Below are 21,084 nucleotides of genomic sequence, written 5' to 3'. Positions count from 1 at the left end.
TTGAACTCAGGTTTTTCAGACTCTAGGGTTAGTACTTTATCCACTGTACTACCTAGCTGCCCAGTATAGTATAGACCAAGAAAGGTCTTTAAAAATCACTATGTTTGCCCCTTCCAATTTTATAGATGAGGAAATTGAGGTTCAGAAACCTTAAGGTTTACATTAAGTGTCTGAGCTAGGAATTAGCTGCAACTAAGAGATTTCTATAGACTACACCATGCCATCTTTCATTTTAAAGAAACCACAAGCCAAGATAGGCTAAGTGACTTGACCAAGATGACACAATTAGTAAGTGGCAAAGCTGGGATTTGAACTTATGCCCTTAATTCCAAACCTAGTGTATTTTTTAGCATACTAAACTGTCACTTCAGATAACTCAATTAACCTCTCAGATTCTCAATCTTTTCATCTGTAAAATGAGAGGGTTAGCCTAGATGACCTTTAATGTCCCTTCTTACTCTAGAAGATATGAATAATAGTAATAATGATAATAATTCTTACTTATATAGCTCTTTCAGGTTTGCAAAGTACTTTACAACAATTTCATTTAAATCTTACAACAACCCTAGGAGGCAGGTACTATTATTATTTCCTTTTTACAGATGAAGAAACTGAGGCAGAGAATGGTTGGTATCTTACCTGGAGTCTGAGACTGGATCTGAACTCAGGTCTTCCTGGCTCTAGGACCACTGCCCCACCTTGTTCCCCCTATGATGTGAATTCTATTTTCCGCATCACATTCTTTGATGGATCCTTCATTCCATGCTCAACATACACCTTGGGTACCCCCAGCATCACACAGTCATTGCTCAGAGGATGGAATTTCATTTTAATATCAGCCAGAATGAAACATTAATAGGAAGAGAAGTCTATGTGGAAAAAAAAGAAAATTATGTAATACATTTCCAAGCCAAGTGGAAATAATTTGGATATTACCAGCTAAGATACTTTGTAAGTTATAAAGGATGATACAGATGCGAGCTTATTGCTGTATTAGTATAATTGCAGTGACTGTTTCTATTTGCCCAAACAATGTGGATAATTGAGACGGCATCTTCTCCAGTCTCATCAGAGAATGAATGAGGTGTTATTAAACGGTCCAGATAACTGAAACCTACACCACTGAGCACCAGCTTTTTCTCTTTTTCATTTTAACCCTTTGGGGATGGAAATCTTTTTGGAAATGTGTGACACGTTTCTCAGCTTTGCTAAACAGAGAAGCCTGGCTAGAGCTTGATAATGTTCTTAGTGGCCCGGGATTGTCCTTAGGGGCATCATTGATTGTCCTGTACATAACCCAGGGATCCCTGACTCTAGGTAGCTCTAGATAGTGATATTTTTCTGATCTCTTGATCTTTTTTTTTCTATAGTTTTCCTTAGGTTGCCTCATTCCTCAATATCAGGTTGTTTGCTCTCACTTCTCTATGAACAAAGCCTGAACTTTGGTGCATTCACATTTGGAATTCATCTTGAGCTGCCCTGAGGTCTTTTTTGGTTGCCTACAGAGTTTTTTTGCTGGTGTTCTGGAAAGATGAGATTTCGAATCGATATCCTTTGGATAAGTGAGGAGACATCATTGTTCACCGGTTGTCTGGTCACTCATGTTATTTACCTCCCTGTGTGACTTTCGGCAAATGACTTCACTTCTTGGAGACTCAGTTTATCCTTCTGTAAAAAAATTAAGGTAGCTGGATGGTACAGTGGCTAGAGGGTCAAGCCTACAGAGTCAAGAAGATTCATCTTCTTGGGTTCAAATCCAACCTGATACTTACTCGCTATGTGATCTTGGACAAACCACTTAACCCTGTTTGCCTCCACTCCAGTATCTTTGCCAAGAAAATCCCAAATAGGGTTGGGAAGAGTTGGGCACAACTGAAAAAGGATTTTTAAAAATTGAATCAGACTAGATCAGGAGTTCACAGTCTTTGACAGATCTGGCAGAACCTAGGAACCTGTTTTCAAATGCATAAAATAAAACACATAGGATTATAGAGGAAAGTAATTATATTGAAATACAGTTATCCTAGATTAAGGATCTTTGCAGCTGAAAGAATGTTGGTCTTGACTCCACAAGACTTGAGTTCCAAAATAATCATTTTCTTTTGTTGTGCATTTGCTTCAATTGTGGCTGACTCTTCATGTCCCTGTTTGAGGCTTTCTTGGAAAAAATGTTGGGATGGTTTACCATTTTCTTCTCCATCTCGTTTTACAGATGAGGAACTGATATAAACAGGGTTAAATGACTTGCTAATGGCTGAAGTCAGATTTGAACTTGCAAAGTTGAGTCTTTCTGACTCTAAGCCCAGTGCTCTATCTACTATGCCACTTAGCTGCCCTAAAATAATTGTAGCAACAACAATTGACACTTACATAGTGTTTTCAGGTTTGCAAAGCCCCTTATACCTTGCCCCATTTAAATTTCACCCCCTATGAGCCAGAAAAGTATTCACTGAAAAGAATATTTGACTGAATTCAGAGAGATTCAAATGAGGCCTCAGATACCTATTAGCTCTGTGACCCTGGAAAAGTCACAACCTCTTTCTGCCTTGGTTTCCTTATCTGTAAAATGGGGGTCATAATAATAGTACCTACTTCCCAGAGTTGTTCTGAGGACAGAAGGAGATGATATTGAACAATCCCTTTGTAAGCCTTAAAGTACTACATAAATGTCAGCTAGGATGATGATGATATAGGTATTAAAGAGATTGCTGTCCAAGAACACTGAGATTTAGAACAAGCAAGTGGTTTGCCAGTGTCTGTGAGATTAAGTGAATGACCTCCCCTTTACCTCAGTTTCCCGATATGTGAAATGAGGAGATTGGACTGATCACCAGGGTCTATTCCAGTTCTAACATTTCACATCTGGCCTTTGGATCAAGGATGGTTAGATGGGACCTAGAGATCCCACCTTTTGTTGCCTAAATATTTCATTTCCTTCTCTGTGCCTCCCCCCAGTATTTCTGAAATGAGGAAACCAGATGGTTCTTCTAAAAGAGTTGCCTGCAATTCCTTATTCAATTGTCTCCAATGTGAAAGCAATTTGAAAAGATGAAAACATGGTACAAATATGGAGTATGGCACTTTTGTTGGAATTCTATCTCTCAGGGCACAGGAAATGGTTTCCTCTTTTCTTTATGTGGCATACCCAAGGTATGAAGAAAGCAGTGGGATCAAGGCATTAGGGAATTGTGCCTATCCCATTTCCCCACTTCACTCAGTTCTAATGATTTCCTTCTTCACTCATTTCAGACAGCCCCACATTGGCCAGGCACATTAGACCTTGATGTTTCCCAGAGTTTTACTACCTTACTACAGTTTCTTATTTCTAACTGCCTGAACTATTGTAATAGATTCCACCCAAATCCTGCCACCTACACTTTCCCTCCATCACCCCATTTCACACGCTGGTAGGATTTATCCTCTGGATGCTTAGATCTGATTGTTTTTCCTCTGCTCCAAGCCCTCTAGGGATTCTCTACCTCTGTTCACACTGTCATTCAAGGTCTTCCACAGTCTGGCCTCACACTGCGTTTTTGATTTGATCTCGGAGTACTTCCCTCCATGGATATTCCCTTCTGGAAGGGTAGTCATCATCTCTGGGTGTCCTGGATCCCTTTGGCAGTCAGTGTGGTGTAACCCATGGACCCCTTCTCAGAAAAATGTTTTAAACTGCATAAAATAGGATCAGCTAGGTGGCTCAGTGGAGAGAGTGCCAGGCCTGGAGTCAGGAGGACTCAGGTTCAAATTTGACCTCAGACACATCCTAACTGTGTGACCCTGAGCAAGTCACTTAACATCACCCATTGCCTAGCCCTTACCCTTCTTCTGCCTTGGATCCCTTTTTTTTTTATTGATCCTGAAAGAGAGGGTAAAGATTTTAAAATAAGATGTAGTGCATAAAATGACATACACATGATTACAGAAGAAATCAAAGGTTAGTGAAAATAAATATGCAACTTTTTTCCCATCCAAGTTAACAGGCCCTCTGAAATCTATCCATGGAACCCAGATTAAGAACTCCTGCTTTAGCCAAACTATAATCAATACTCATTATCTCTTATACAAACCTATGCTTTCTCACCTCCACACATCTAGAGTGGCCTCCATCCTCATCCACTGCATCCCTGCCCTGTCTTTAGATCCTGCTATGAATGCCAACTTCTTTGAGAAGCTTTCCCTGAGAGCCAGTTGGTAAAAACCCTTTTCCCATCTGATTCTCCCTCTTCTCTTTTTTAAAGCTTTATCTTACCTTCCATCTTAGAACCAATAGTATATATTTGATTCCAAGACAGAAAGGGGAGTTAAGTGACTTCCCTGGGTCATACAGCTAGGAAGTGGCTGAGGTCAAATTTGAATCCAGGACCTCCTGTCTCTAGGCTTGGTTCTCAAAACACTGAGCCATCTAGCTGTCCCTGCCTACCTCTCCTCTTAAAGCTCTGTCAATTTGTCTGTTTATTTCTGCCTTATGGTTGTTTTTAGGTATATCATTCTCCTATTTGAATATAAATGTCCAAGAGTAAGGGACCCCATTTCTTCTAGACTTGTATCTTCCTTCTTCCCCTTCCCCAGCTCCCAGCATAGTGCTTTGTGCACAGTAGGCATGTAATTAATGTTTGCTGAGCTGAATTCAGCTGATGAAGGAGTTGCTTAGAGCTCAGGGGACTCTGCTGGGACTCTTGGCATCCAGAGCTGTCACCAGACAAGTTGTTCACTCCCTTTAGGGAGCTCTAGAATTTGAATTGCAGCAGTGATACTTAGAAATAATTTTGGAGGCTCATTTAATTACATTCTAAGATTTCTAACATGATCTTGTATTTCTTTGGGAGGCACAGTGCCCAGAATGAGGGAAAGGACCATCCAGACCCCATATCTGGAATTTTGTGTCCAATTCTCAGTGTCACATTTTAGGAAGGATTTTCACAATTTGAAACATGTCCAGTGGGAGTTAGATGATCACTAAGGTTCCTTTTAGTGCTATCATTCTAAAATATGCAGACTAAAAAGGGAGGAAGGAAGATAGAGACAGAGACAGAAACTGATTCATAGCAAGAGGTAGAGATAGAAAGAGATTGAAATTCCAAGACCAACACAGGATCATAGATAAAGAGCTAGAAGGGACCCAAGAGACTATCTAGTCTAATCCTCTTACTTTACAAATGAGAAAACTGAGGGCCAAAGAAGTTGAATGATTTTCTCAGAGTGATGGAAAGAGTTTTGGACTTGGAATCAGAGAACATTATTTCAAAATTAGACTCTACCACTTACTATTTGTGTAACTGGGGGCAAGCTATTTATGTTTAAGGGGATTAGACTAGATGGTTTATAAAGTCTCTTAGAGATCTAAATATGTGATCTTATGAATTCAGAGGTCCCTTGTAACTCTACATCTATGACTCCATGATACCAAAAATAGGAAGAGATAGAGAAAAAAATATATATATAGAAAAAGAGAGGCAGGAGGCAGAAAAAGATTGGGTCTGAAATAAGGAGAGAGGCAGACTAAGATTTAAGAAGAGAAACAAGAGAGAGAGAAATGATCCACTATAATCTCATTTGTAATCCTAGGTCCTTTGCCTTCCAGAATATCATAATTCTAAACCCTCTGGTCCTTTAATGTGGAAACTACTAGGTCCTGTGTGATCCTGACTGTGGCTCCATGATATTTGAATTCTTTCCTTCTGGCTGTTTGTAGAACTTTTTCCTTGGCCTGGGAGTTCTGGAATTTGGCCATAATAATCCTGGGAGTTTTCATTTTGAGTTCTCAGGAAGTGATGAATAGATTTTTTTTTAATGTCCATTTTCCCTTCTTGTTCAAGAATATTAGGGCAGTGTTCCCTGATGATTTATTATAATATGGGGCATTCCAGAATCTTTTTTTGATACTGGATTTCAAGTATTCCAGTGATTTTTTATTGGATCTATTTTTCTAAGTCAGTTGTTTTTCCAGTGAGATATTTAGGATTTTCTTCTATCTTTTCATTCTTTTCACTTTGTTTTATTGTTTCCTATTGTCTTATGAAGTCATTTGCTTCCATTTACTCAATTCTAATTTGGAGAGAGTTATTTTCTTCAATCCACTTTTGTTTTTCCTTTTCTATTTGGCCAATTCTACTCTTTAAGTAGTTGTTTTCTTCATTCTCCATTTGACATATTTTAGGGAGTTGTTTTCCTCAGTGAATTTTTCCCAACCTGTTGATTTTTTCTTCTAATTTATTTCCCCAATTTTTCTTCTACCTCTCTTATTTTATTTTTAACTTCTTTTCAAGCTCTTCTAGAAATTATTTTGGGGACTGTTACCCTTTCACACTTTTCTTTGAAGTTTCATGTTTCTGTTTTGTTATTGTTGTCCTCTTCCGAATTTTGATCTTCCCTGTCAGAAAAGTAACTTTCTAATGTCAGTTTTTTTTCTTAGTCTTTTGCTCATTTTCCCATGACTTTGCCTTTTTATTGAAGTTCAACCCTGTTCCTATGGGGAAGTACTATCCCTGGGCTCCCCCAAGTACCACGTGCACTGGATTGAGCTGGATTCCACTCCACCCTAGTGTCATGAATGCTAGTGTACTCCTCATTGCTACTGTTTTCTCCTCATGTTCCACTGATATGGATCCTTCCTGCTTCCCTCTACATTTTCCTGGGATGAAACATTGCTTCACCCTTTCTTTTGTTGATTTGGTCATTCTAGAATTTGATTTAAGGCGCTTTTTTTTGGTGGTTGTCTGGAAGTGGATTTGATTGAGCTCAGAGAATTTCTTACTCTGACATCTTGGCCCCTGGAAGTAGAAGATCTCAAGGTAAAGCCTCCTCCACAGCCCCATAACTCTCTGTGTTTCTGTTTCAGGCTGTGACAGTGACCACTGGGGTCCCCACTGTAGCAATCGCTGCCAGTGTCAGAATGGTGCCTTGTGCAACCCCATCACGGGGGCGTGCGTATGTGCTGATGGCTACCGGGGCTGGCGCTGTGAGGAGTTCTGTGAACCAGGGACCCACGGAAAGGGTTGTCAGCTCCCTTGTCAGTGCCATAATGGTGCTACCTGTGACCCTCGAACTGGAGAGTGCCACTGTGCGCCGGGCTACACTGGTGTCTAGTAAGTCCTATGGAATGAATTTTTTTAAAGGATATATGAAGCTCCCATTATATGCTAGGCACTGTGATAAGTCCTGGGAATACAAAGAAAAAAGCAAAAATTTTCCCTTCCCTGAAGAATTTCATATTCTAATTAGGAAAGACAACACATACAGGAGAGTTCAACTATGATCAGATGGAGAGGTCTTACAGGTGCAGTGTCAGGGTAGATGGCAAAGCCAGGAGTCTTTAGGAGGCAAGACCAAGCCATCCATTTTTTCCATGCCCCAAGCATCCTTCCACTTTGGAGTGTGAACAAATGTGAGCAACAGGGCCTCCAAGCTGTTTGCAATTGTGCCTTAGCTCTTAACTGCAGTGCCACCAACACAGTTGTTCAGTATAGAGCTTATGTGATCATTACATAAACTGTGAAGAATGCACAAGAATCCCCTTGAACCTTTCAGCCCAGACTTGAACCCTCTCTCCCTGGCACACTCTATTCCAAGCTATGTAGGGTTCACCTAACCCTCCTTGGAAAACATCCTCTGGTTTGGGCATCCTTGAATGTGTTCATAGCCCTGACTCAGAGTTCCAGAATCATTGTTCAAACCCCCTTGGATAGGCCCATTCATACCAGGATTGGGATTGCTGCTTCCTGTCAGTTCAGGGTGCTAATCATTCCAACCTAGTCCAACTCACATTTATTAAGTGCCTACTGCATGCAAGGCATCAGTCCTAGGGGCACAAACACGAAATGAAAACCCCTATCCTCAAGAAGTTTATTCTTTTGTGGGGGAGAGATATAAAACATATAAATAGATAGGCATGTGCATGATAATTTCAAGAGGAAGGGGAGATGGGAAACTGAGATCAAGTAAGGCTTCCATAACATATAACAGCATAACACATGAAGGAAGCCGCCTCGGTGTTCTGACTTGGTTTGGGATTGGTTCTCAGCCGACCTTGACCTCAAGTCTCAAGTGAGTGGGGGGATCAGAGCCCACTGGCACAAGGGAAAAGGGCCATAGAGAGGAAGAAGTCTTAAGAGCAAGCATGGGGGTCAATAGTATCTTTACTTGTCTCAGTGCCCTTACACCACTTCCAAACCAAGCTCTGAGAGGCTCCGGCATAGCCTTTGTCCGCTGTGAGTCCTTAGTACCAAGGCTTAGGTCTATTCAGTTTGAAATCCCTACAGAGAAAATCAGCTCCTTGTCAGCTCTAGAACTACTTCTCCAGGTCCATCCTGCCTCTACATCCCAAAGTGATCTCATCCGACCCCTTCATCCTGATGAGGAATAACCTGAGGCCAGAGGGCCTTTGGAAAGAGACATATTAGAAAAGGCATTCCTTAGTTTTCCTCCCCCACCTTTCTCAGGATGGGTTATCTGCAGGGAGTCAAGATCAGACTGCATTTATTTTAACTTCTGTCTTATTAACAATTCTAAGACAGAAGATCCTGAGCTGGGCAAATGGGATTAAGTGACTTGCCCAGGGTCACACAGCTAGGAAGTGTCTGATGTCAGAGTTGAGCCTAGGTCCTCCTGACTCCAGGCCTGGTGCTCTATCCTCTGTGCCACCGAACCGCCCCCAAATTGCATTTAATTCCTTATCCCAGGAACACCTCCTTAAAGGGTGAGATGTCAAAGGGGCAATGAAGTATGGAAGAAAGAACTCTGGGCTCCAGTCCTCTAGTCCTCAGTAGCAGTCATTCCAGGCATGTCACATTCCTGCCCTTTAAGCAGTCTATGTTCTGGGCACACAAGCCCACTGGCTGTTACCAGGCATTCCAGTCTCCCATCAGCCCCACCTGGAATGCTGTCCCTTCCTCCCCTCTTCTTTCAAGTGTAAAAATTAAAATTAATGTAAATCTCTTAAAATATGTATTTTAAAGTATTGTACATTAATTTAAATTTTACACAAGGCTCAAGTCAGATACCACCTTGGAAGGGATAGGCTTTCCTGATCCCTCTAGTTGTTAGCTCTTTCTCACTTCCAGTTGTTGTGTTTATCTCTCTGTGTGCACATTGTAATGCGCTCCTACACCCAAAGGGGGAATGCAAGGTCTCTTACTTTTTTTATTTGGAGTCTGTGTTCCTGGGCCCAGGGTCTTAGGGGCCCTTGATGAGGGCCCCTGAAGGATTAAGACTTCCTGAGCCAACATTCTCTTCTCCCGGGCATCTGGGACACTTGTTGCTTTGGGTAGCAATCGCAACCCCCTTCTCAGCCACCCACCTTTAGTGTTAGTCCAGAAGCCTTCATTTACCCATTTGCAGTAGCACACGCCCCAGAACACTCCCATTCCAGGGACATAAGGCTCTGCTTCCTCTCCTAGCTATCTTAAGAGATTCTGGAGTCAAGAGGTTATCTCCATTTGAGAGAAGGAGCAACTGAGCTCAGGAAGATGGCCCAAGATGGCCCAACGCAGAGCCAAGCAGTCTGGGGCATCCCTGCCTGCTCACTTGATCTCTGTACATGCAGGACTGGATCTGGTCCTCTTCTCACCCCTAATGAATGAAATGGTTTTCTTTTCAGCTGCGAGGAACAGTGCCCGCCCGGGAGCCACGGGGCGCACTGTGACCTGCGTTGCCCCTGCCAGAACGGGGGTACCTGCCATCACATCACAGGGGAATGTGCTTGTCCCCCCGGATGGACAGTAAGTGGGGTCTCCACTCTGGTGGGTCAGGATTCGAGGCAAAGACACGAGAAATGGACGGAGAGCCTTGGGTTTAGAATTGTCACCTCCTCTCTCCCCTCTTATTCAGACGACAAGGTGCTACTAAATGGGGGTGAAGTTAGAGGCCGCTGTGAGCTCTGCATTGAAGTTAATATAGTGATGAGGTCAACAAAGAGGGAAACCCTGAATAACTGAAATCCACAGTCTCAAAAACTTTCATGCTTTCATGATCTTTTCACTTTCACACCATTCCCAGAACTCTTTAACATAAATACAGGCAAACAAAAGAAATCAACACATTTGTGAATCGCTTTTGCCCCTTTCCACACCTGCTGTCCACCACCTTGCCATCAAGAGGCAGCAGTAGTTCCTGAAGTCATGTCCAAATCTCCTGTCACCTCTTCCTGGGGGCCTCCTAAACTTTCACTGGGGTTGCTGAGAAACAGCCCCGGGAAGGACTGACTTCCCTGCACTCTCCTGCCTCCATCCCTGTTTTTGCTTTCCAGAAAGACCCCCGTTTACTGTACCTGATCAGTACTGCCCCTATCCTGGAAACACTAAGTGGCATACTGAGGCTGTTTCCCATTGGGCCCTGGTGAGGCATCCCTGATGAGGGGATGTGGCCAGCTGAGCAGGAGGAGTATATTTTTGGAGGCTGTAAATATAGAGGGGGACAGGGGAAGAGGGGAGTCGAAGGGGCACCATTGATTGAGGAAGAGGCTGGAACTTGGGGGAGGGGGCTTGTTAAGCCAACTGCCCTACCTCTCCCAGTCTAGCCACCTTAGACCCTTGGGGGAAAGCTTTCTTGGAAAACTGCCTTTTTGCAAGGGCTTGGTCCCCAGAGACCAAGGCAGGTGCATTTGAGCCAAGGAAGCAAATGGACAAGCTGAAATGAGATGGGGGAGAGAGGGAGGAAGGAAGGGTCAGAGGCAGGATGACAAAGAGCCTTGTGAACAGAGTGTGCGTTTCAAGGCTAATCTCCAGCAGTAATGAAAGCAGTGCTGAGTTGTCAGAGGAAGAGAAGGGAAAGAGAGAAAGCCGGAACCTACAGGAAAATGTGGGATGGAGAGAGAACAAGCTTGGAGGGTGATTTTTTTCCCCACCCCCTTGACACATCGAAGGATTTATTCTTCCAGATGAGAGAGGTTTGTGTCAATGAGGAGCCTTTGGATTTGAGGGCTTTCTGTTTTTAATTTTATTGTAGACAATTGGATTTCTATTTTTGACACGAGGCATTTTACTTGCAGATTTGTATGAATTATTAATACCCCACACACAGGCACGAACAGTCAGAAAATAATGAATCTGAAACCAAGTGATGGGGCTTCTCCCAAGGAAAGGGGGATGGTTGGTGAGAAGTGGGAAATATGGGAGAAAGTCTCCTTCCCCAGGGTGGCCACCACCCCTTTCCATTTCCCAGGCTCCAGCCTCATAGTAGCCCCCATTGCTCACTTCCCTACCCAGGATGATTATAACCCTGTCCAGAATCTAGAAAAATAAAACTTCAACTCTAGGGCTGGCTCCCAAAGGACCAGGACAGTGTACCAAAAAGGGAACTGGCCTTCAGCGGTGACCCCATGTGAACTCTCCTCTTCATTCCCTCCAACCCCAATTAGAGGGTCCAGGGGTTCAAACCCTTTGCTTTAGGAAATGGACTAACAGAACAAGCCACTCCTGGGCATCCTTCCTTTGGTCTTAGGATAGTTCCCCCTATCCTAGAGTGTGTCGATACAGCTCCAGGTTGAGTTCTGACAAAATTCTGAGTTCTCTTTTCTTCCTTGTTCTGAGATCATATGTACCTCATCAATACTACCCCTTTCCTGGAGTTACTGCTGGAGACTTTGCCAAGGACAAAGGAAAGAGAAAGGGGGCATTGGGGATTTGAGGAGGAAGTTATTTCATGGCACAGGAAATCAGAACTTAATCCCAAATAAATTGGGTGGGGGGCGGTTCTCTAACCACCCAAGTCATATAGATCCCCAAACAGAGCACCTTCCATCCTTCCATGCATACAGAACCCCAGTCTAGGCACTACAAAGGAAGATAGGCAAATAAGAAAGCATTCCAGTCCTAGTGAGAGCCCAGACTGGCAGAGGAAAGAGGGAATATACTTATAAAACAACATACAAATTTTGAACATAAATGAAAATATGTAAGTAGAGAAGAGCACAGAGTAGACAAGCAGGGGTTAGGGGTCAATCAAAGATGGTTTTCCTGGAGTGAATTTCAAACCAGATTTTGAAAGTGGGTAGGATAAAAAAGGGAATGCCAAATTGGGTGATTGTACTTCTGGTGAATAAGTGAATGAATGAATTGATTAATAATAATAAAAAACATTTATTATATGCCAAGTATTGTGCTAAGCCCAGAAAATACAAATAGAAAAAGCAAAACTGTCCCTACCCTCACATTCGAATAGAGCCCTGTTGGATTGCTTTTGCCTACTGAATTCTAGGTGATACAGTGGATAGAGTGTCAGGCCTGAAAATCAGGAAGACTCATTTTCATGAGTTCAAATCCAGCCTTAGACACTAGTTAGTGACCCTGTGCAAATCATTTCATCTTGTTTGCCTCAGTTTCCTCATATGCAAAATGAGTTGGAGAAGGAAATGGCAAACTACTCCAGTATCTTTGTCAAGAAAACCCCAAATAAGGTCATGAAGAACCAGACACAACTGAAAGTGACTAAACACCCTACACCAAGATAAACTCAGAATGGGTGAATGACATGAACATAAAGAAGGAAACTATAAGTAAATTAGGTGAACATGGAAAAGTATATATGTCAGACCTTTGGGAAGGGAAAGACTTTAAAACCAAGCAAGACATAGAAAGAGTAACAAAATGTAAAATCAATAATTTTGATTATATCAAATTAAAAAGGTTTTATACAAACAAAACCAATACAACCAAAATTAGAAGAGAAGCAACAAATTGGGAAACAATCTTCGTAACAAAAACCTCTGACAAAGGTCTAATTATTCACATTTATAAAGAGTTAAACCAATTGTACAAAAAATCAAGCCATTTTCCAATTGATAAATGGGCAAGGGACATGAATAGGCAATTTTCAGTTAAAGAAATCAAAACTATTAATAAACACATAAAAAAGTGCTCTAAATCTCTTATAATCAGAGAAATGCAAATCAAAACAACTCAGAGGTATCACCTCACACCTAGCAGATTGGCAAACATGACAGCAAAGGAAAGCAATGAATGCTGGAGGGGATGGAGGGCAAAGTCAAGACATTAATGCATTGCTGGTGGAGTTGTGAATGGATCCAACCATTCTGGAGGTCAATTTGAAACTATGCCCAAAGGGCGCTAAAAGACTGTTTGCCCTTTGATCCAGCCATAGCACTGCTGGGTTTGTACCCCTAAAGAGATAATAAGGAAAAAGACTTGTACAAGAAAGAAAGACTTGTACATAGCTGCGCTCTTTGTGGTGGCCAAAAATTGGAAAATGAGGGGATGCCCTTCAATTGGAGAATGGCTGAACAAATTGTGGTATATGTTGGTGATGGAATACTGTTGTGCTAAAAGGAATAATAAAGTGGAGGAATTCCATGGAGACTGGAACAACCTCCAGGAATTGATGCAGAACCAGGAGAATATTATACACAGAGACTGATACACTGTGGTACAATCGAATGTAATGGACTTCTCCATCAGTGGCAATGCAGTGATCCTGAACAACTTGGAGGAATCTATGAGAAAAAACACTATGCACATTCAGAGGAAAAACTGTGGGAGTAGAAACACCGAAGAAAAAACAACTGCTTGAATACATGGGTCGAGGGGATATGATTGGGGATATAGACTCTCAATGAACATCCAATGAACTTCTCAATGAACATCAACAACATGGAAATAGGTTCTGATCAAGGACACAAGTTATACCCAGTGGAACTGCGTGTCGGCTATGGGAAGGGTGGAGGGAGGGAAGGGAGGGATAGAATATGATTCTTGTAACCAAGGAATAATGTTCTAAATTGACTTTAAAAAGTGACTAAACAATAACAAAAAGGCACTTAATAAGTATTGATTGATTAAGAGATGTCACAGTAATAGTGAGTAGAGTTGTAGATCAATCAGTCAACACATCTTTTCTAGAAATGAAGTATAGATTTCATTATTATCCCCAGAGCTAGAGGTGGAAAATGAGGTGGGGGATGAGGAGAGCAAGACAGGGAAGAAGTAGCACTTTCAAAACTGCAGAGGTGAGCATAGCTGAGCCCTGTGTGGGGGACAGCTAGCAAATTAATTTAGCTGTAGCTAAGGGATGTGGCAGGATAGTAATGGGAAGACAGGAAAGAGGAGACCAGTTGGGCCTTGAAGGACAAGCAGAGGGCTTTGGAGTTTAAGAATGAAAGGGCATTTAATCAGTGGAATAGCATAAGCAAAAATAAAGACAATTCCTGCTCTTAAAGAATTCATACTGTAATTAAGGAAGACAGCACATAAAAGAAAGTTCAGCTTCAAGTCAGGCAGAAAATCCCCTAAATCTTAAAGGTGCAGTGGTAAGGCAGGTGGCAAGACCCAGAGGGGACCCTTGGTTACTTAGGTAGTTGAGAAGACTGTGCTGTGGATAGAGATAAAGCAGTTGATAAGGTGTGGGTTCCTTCTCATCAGAAAGAAGGGGAAGGGTCAAGCTCCCAAGTTAGGTGGATGGACAAGGTGAGGTGAGAGGGCACTCTTGGGGGCAGTGACTCAGCTGTCCCAGATGGATTCTAGAGAAGGTAGGCTGCCATCCACCCACCTGTGTTATGCCCAACATGGCCTCTTAGAATGGCAAGGAAAACAAAGGTGCTGCTCCCCACACAAACTGATTCCTTGTTTCCTCAGAGCACAGGAAGAAAAGCTAGGGGATGGAGATGGGCTTCTTCTACAGAAGAGGGTAGTGTTGCTTTATAGAAAGACCCTCAAGCTTGGTTGTCCTTAAACACAGATGTGCAGAGAGGAGCACTGGACTTGGAGTAGGAGATTTGGGGTTCAGGTCCTAGTTAGCCTATGTAACCCTGGACAAATTACTTTGCCTCCCTGGGGTTCAGTTTCTTTTTTCTATAAAATGGATAACCCCAGGTGAGGGAGAGTTGGATTGGATGTCTGATGTCACATTCAAATAGAAACATATCCTTGGGAAAGCTAAATGGTTCAGTGGATCAAAAGCCAAGCCTGAAGTCAAGAGGACTTGGGATCAAATTCAACTTCAGACACTTCCTAGCTGTGTGGCCCTGTGTAAGTCACTTAACCTCAATTGTCTAGCCCATAGCACTCTGCTAAGTATTTATTTCAAGATAGAAGGTAAGGGAAAGGAGGGAGGGAAGAAAGGAAGGAAGGAAGGAAGGAAGGAAGGAGAAAATGCTGGACAAATATTGATATTTGTTGTTTATTTTGTTAAATATTTTCCAATTATATTTTAATCTAGTACAAGAGCACTGGGGAGTTTTATGGTCAATGAATTTGAGACTTTTAGATTAGATGATTGCTAAGTCCCTTCCAGTTCTAAATCCTGTAAGCATCTCTGGGCCTCAGTTTCCCCATGTTTAAAACTGGTGGGAAATAATCTCTATTATCCTACTATTTCCCACATGTCTCAGTACTCAGGTTAAAAAAAATCAACTTTACAATTACAAGAATGTGGAAGGCATGGCAGAACAAGTGTTGTTCATTATAATTACTGGCATCTGTATACTGCTTTAAGTTCTACAAAGTACTCTATATACATGATTTCACTCAGTCCTTGAAATAACCATGGAAGGTCAGGGCTATCATTATCCCCATTTTAGAGATGGAGAATTGAGGCTGAAGAAGCTAAGTGAATTTCCCATGGTCACTCAGCTAGTAAATTTCTGAGGCCAGATTCAAACTCAAGTCTTCCTGACTCCAAGTTTAGTGCTTTACCTACCCAATGGTCTAAAAAAGTGGGGTTCATAAGAAATAGTTCTGGGATAGTTTTAGTAGACTATAAGATCCACATAAGTCAGTAATGAGCCATGACAATCCAAAAAGCTAATTTGCTTTTTGTCATTCATTGATTTTTTAGTTGTTGTGTCCAACTTTTCATGACCCATTTTTATGGGGGGGGGGGGTCTTGGCAAAGATACTGGAGTGATTAGCTATTTTCTTCTCTAGCTCATTTGACAAATGAACAAACTGAAGCAAAAAGGGTCAAGTGATTTGCGCCCAGGATCACACAACTACTAAGTGTCTGAGGTGGGATTTGAACTCACAAAGATGAGAATTCCTGACTCCAGGTCCAGCACTCTATGCACTATGGCACCACCCAATTGCCCCATAATTTGCTCTTAAGGTGCATCAACAGAAGAGCAGTATCCAGAACAGGCAGGCAGTCTCTTACTGGATCACTTTCCCATATCAGATCACATCTAGAATGTGATGTTCAAACTGAGCCACCAAGGGGTGGAGTAAAGATGGTGGCAAAACCACTCTGACAGTCCTTCCAAACCTGAGCCATCTTTTATGAGGGCATTGATAAATTGGAGGGTGACCAGGGTAATGAAGGAACCAGAGGACATGTCATAAGTGATCTCTTGAAGGAATTGGGAATGTTTAGCCTAGAGATGAAAAGATACAGAGGAAGCATCATGGCTTGCTTCCAAGTATTTGAAGAGGGAGTGAACTTGTCCCTCTTGGTCCCAAAGAGCAGAATCAGGAGGAATGAATGGAAGGTACAAAGAAGTAGATTTAGATTCAAAGCCAAGAAAAAAAAATTTAAACCCTTTCCTTTTGTCTTAGAAATTATATTAAATACCAGTTCTAAGGCAGAAGGTGATATGGGTTAAGTGATTTGCCTGGGGTCACACAGCCAGGAAATGTCTAGACCCAGATTTGAACCACGGTCCTTCCAATGCTACATCCATTGAGCCACCTCACTTATAGTTACATAATCCCTTTTCAAGGACTTCATCCATGGAAATTGGGAGGGGAGCAAAACAAAAAGTTGGTCCTTGTGCCCAGGATCTTTTGTATTCTTTTGCAAATGAATCTAGAGACAAGGAGGATGAACAAAAAAAAATGTTTCAAACCCTTGCCTTAGAATTGATACTAAATAATTATAAGGGCCAGGCAATCAGGGTTAAGTAATGTCCTCAAATTCACACAGCTAGGAAGTGACTGAGGTCAAATTTGAACTCAGAACTTCTGGTCTCCAAGCTTGTTATCCACTAAGCCCAACTATTGTCCTCAAGAAAAATTTAATAATTAGAGCTGTCCAAAAGTCAAATGAGTTACCTCTCTCAGTGGAGTCAAATCAGTCAACAGACATTTATGAAGTGTCTCCTGTGTGCCAGGCATTGCCCCAATCCCTAGGGATACAAGGAAAAGCAAAAAGCCAATCCCTGTTCTCAAAAAACTTATGGTCAAATTAGGGAGACAGCATGCAAGGAACCATGTACAAACAAGATATGGATAAAATGAGGGCAGCCTCATTAGAGTGCCAGACCTGGATTTGGGAGGCCCTGGGTTCAAACCTAGCCTCAGGCATTTCCCAGCTGTGTGACCCTGGGCAAGTCACTTAACTCCCATTGCCTAGCCCTTACTGCTCTTCTGCCTTGGAACTGAAACTTAGTATTGACTCCAGATGAAGTAAAAAAAAATTTTTTAAGTGAGCATAGTTGCAGAAGGAAGGCATAGGAAATTACAGAGGAGCTGAGGTGGGAGAGCATTCCCAGCTTGGGGAATAACCAGTGAAAATGTTTAGAGTGAGCAGATGAAGTATCATGTTTGAGACTTTTTTTTTGAGCAAGGAGAACTATGCCACCACTAGAGGGGCTTCAAGAGGAGATCTAACAACCATGTGAGAGATTTTTGTTACTGTTGTTTAACCGTTTCAGCCATATCTGATTTTTTATGGCCCCTTTTGGGGTTTTCTTGGCAGAGACACTGAAGTGGTTTGCCATTTCCTTCTCCAGCTCCTTTTACAGATGAGGAAACTGAGGCAAACACGGTTAAGTGACTTGCTCAGGTTCACACAACTAGTAAGTGTATGAGTCTAATTTGAACTTGAGTCTTCCTGGCTCCAGGCGTTCTTTCCATGGTGTCACCTGACTGCCCCAAGTTAGGGATACCATAGAAGAAATTCCTCTGCCAACCTTATTTGGACCAAAGGACCCCTGAAGACCTTTCCAGCTGTTGAAGCGTGAGATCTGGACAGCTCTTTTCACTGCTTGTGTGATCCATGCCTTTGTTCCCACTCTTGCCTCCTCCAGGAATCCTTCCTACCTTCCCTTTACTGAACCATGTCCTTCTCTGACTCCCCAAACTTGCTGGGATCTCTCCCACCTCGGGCTAGCTCCTCCCAGGCACTTACCGCATGGTCCACAACATTTGGAATGCAATAACGTGCCATGTTGCACCAGCCTCCAGTGGCTCAATGGTTTCTGGCTCTTCTTGCTCAAACGTCTTCGAGGACAAGAATTACATCCTTATGTTGTCTTTTCTGTTTCTCTCCTAGCCCTGAGCACAGGACGAGGCACAGAAAAAGCATTCTGTAATGATTACTATGGAAACCAAAGCTGATGGTCCAGGTTTGGGCCAAGGGTCATTCATCCATTGAATGGGACCCTGGGATCCACTGGCTTAGAGCAGCAGCCTAAGCCCGATTTGTATATAGGCATAGATTCACTTGGTGTTAATAATTCCTGCAAATCCTCAATAAAACCAGTTCTCAAAGGGAGAAAAATCATCCAGCAAAGTATCAAAAAGTAAAAAGGACACACTTAAATGCATTAGCTGGTGGCCAAATAAAGGCTGTTCTGCTCGGCTATTATTTAAGCATCAGCCAGGCTTTCTCATTTGTCAGTTTAGCATCCGCAAGGATGCTACAAACTTTAACATTAGTTTCTAGCAGGGATTCCTCACCTGAGGGCTGTAATTAAAAAAATACATATATTTTGATAACTATATTTCAATATAATTGGTTTCCTTTGTAATCCTATAGAGTTTATTTTGTGCATTTAAAAGCAAAGGCACCATAGTATCACTGGATACTCAAAGGGGTCTGTGATGCAAAGAGAGGTTAAGCACAGCTCACCAAACAGGACATTCAGCCTCCATCACTGGCCCCAGGGGCCATCTGCACCATGCATGCATGCAGCTCTGAAGCCAAGTGGCTTTTTGTTTTCTACATAATGCCTCCACCTGGTAATCCAGTCATTCCTTGGTCAGCACAAGTCATCCAGAACCTTTGTCTCCTCTCTTTCAGGGAGGGGTGTGTGCCCAGCCCTGCCCACCAGGAACATTTGGCATCAATTGCAGCCAAAACTGCCCATGCCACCATGGAGGGCAATGTGACCACGTGACAGGACGGTGCCACTGTGCAGCTGGCTACATGGGAGATAGGTAAGGTGGCAACATCCGTCATCCTTATTGTTGATATTTCCATCATTCATAATAGCTGTGCAGATAAGGATGGTGATTGTTCCCAGCCTGCCCCTTCTCGTGTTCCTCAGAAAGCATTTGGTAAGTATTCCTCCGAAACAGTCTCCCCTTTAGCCCGCAAAGGGTCCCCCAGTCTAACACTATGTCTGAGGAAGTTCCCCCAATTTAACACTAAACTTTATAGTGATTCTCCCTGGGAGAAGTAGGAAAATAAACCTTCCAATCTCAATTTTATGAGTTAACAGTAATCCAAAAGTCACACCGATTTAACTCTAGAAATCAATCACTTTGTTCACATATTTATAGCATAGCAAAGAGGCAGGATGGCCTATTGGACTGAGTGTTGGCCTTGAAGTCTGGAAAATCTGAGGCTAAACTGCCTCTAATCAGTGCCTCTCGGTACCCTCCGTACCCTCATGCTCTGAGAGTACAAGCTGCAGAGAAGTTGTTAATGTCCATCAATGGAGATAATTTCCATGCTGTGAATTCCTCGCAACAATAAAAGCACAGACCTGGACCAAAACAAAACAAAAACGAACAGACACAAACAATAGCCCCTGTCCCAATGGAGCAGGAATGCTTAGGGAGAGCTTGGTTTTTGTTTTCTTTTTTTCAGTTCTGGCCTGACTCACAGACATAGTTCAAGCAGCAATGATTCTGTTCCCCAGAATTATATTTTCTACTTCCCTTCAGATTGTGTTTATTTCTGATGTAATATGGCTGGCCAAGCCTAAAGGCCCATTGGGGTGGGAATCTTCAAGAAGGAATATCACAAAAACACCTAAACTGGCCGAAAGATCAAACCCACACCTGGGCTTGAGAATCAGAAAGGAGTCAAGCTAAGAACCTTTCTAGGCCCAAAGTCTACAAATCCACATTGATGTGGTTCAGATCCTCCCAACCCCCAGACTAGCCCGCTCCTGCCCTAATACTCAGTCCAGGCTTCATAGTGATAGCACATACCACTGGAGCCTAAATATTTTCTGTTTTTATCTTACCCTTACCTGCAGCCCGAGATCATTTAGGAACAGAGTCATTTCTTTTAGAATCTGTGCTCATGGCATTTCCTTGCATCTGGCTTCCAAAAAATCCGGCACCATAATGTACCTGAGTTAGTGCTTGGAGTGGAATCCAAAGACCTCGGTTCAAATTGCAGTTCTATTACTTTCCTATCCATTTGCCCTTGGACAAATCACTTAACTTCTATAAAATAAGGGCTTTGGATTATTGGCTCGAACGTCTTCCAGCTCTATACACTGAGAATTTTGCTAGGTCCTTGGAGAAGACCAGAGCCAAGACCCCCCTCCACAGGGCACTGGCCACTAGACACAAGGCAAGGCAAGAAACAAAGATGAGAGGGAAGGGCAGAACACAGGAATTTGTGAGAGCAAGGATGGATTGCTCCAGTCCAGACTCTTAAGAGGACAACCACCAATCCATCGTGCAAAGAAAAAGACACACTTCTGCTTCTCCACTGGCTGGGTCCGGGGTCAGCGTACGTGGTCTGGTATCCATGTTTCCTCTTGTGTGTTATCCTAGTCAAAGAAATCAGGGGGCAAAGCTTCCACGATAGGAGTGGATACAAAGCGAGACAAGCAAGAGTCAATCTGACTTTCGGAAGTCAGACGGCTCCCATCTTCACGCTCTGGTGACAAATTCCAGGGGAAGCGCCCGCAGCAAACCTAAGCGCCCTTTGGAAAGCCCCGTGGATCGATTTGCTCAAGCAGAAAATGGGAAGGCCTGGTGATATTTGGCTTGTGCATCTACACGGGCCACCTCGTGTTTAATATTTTGTGAAATTGCCTCCATCCATTCTGCCGGTGACAGCCACATTAACCCAACCCAAATCATCGCCGAGCATATTAAAGTTCAGCGGGTGTAATAACGCGGCCTCCCCAGATAGGCAGGAACAAATGTAAATTAAACAAGAAACATAACTAGGGCT

General features: G+C 42.7%; 1 protein-coding gene across 5 annotated transcripts in view; it reads left to right on the top strand.

The window, feature by feature from the left end:
• MEGF11 (multiple EGF like domains 11) overlaps nt 1-21,084 on the top strand; it is a 489,358-nt gene that overhangs the window by 384,401 nt on the left and 83,873 nt on the right. For all 5 annotated transcript variants that reach the window (XM_056808678.1, XM_056808684.1, XM_007479599.3 and 2 more), the window contains 3 exons: nt 6,839-7,085; nt 9,596-9,716; nt 18,964-19,100. In XM_056808678.1, the coding sequence (XP_056664656.1) occupies nt 6,839-7,085; nt 9,596-9,716; nt 18,964-19,100 (505 nt within the window). The remainder of the gene's footprint in view (nt 1-6,838; nt 7,086-9,595; nt 9,717-18,963; nt 19,101-21,084) is intronic.

Source organism: Monodelphis domestica, chromosome 1 (genome assembly GCF_027887165.1).
Source record: "Monodelphis domestica isolate mMonDom1 chromosome 1, mMonDom1.pri, whole genome shotgun sequence".
NCBI lineage: Eukaryota > Metazoa > Chordata > Mammalia > Didelphimorphia > Didelphidae > Monodelphis > Monodelphis domestica.
This window is presented reverse-complemented; position numbering and strand designations above follow the sequence as displayed.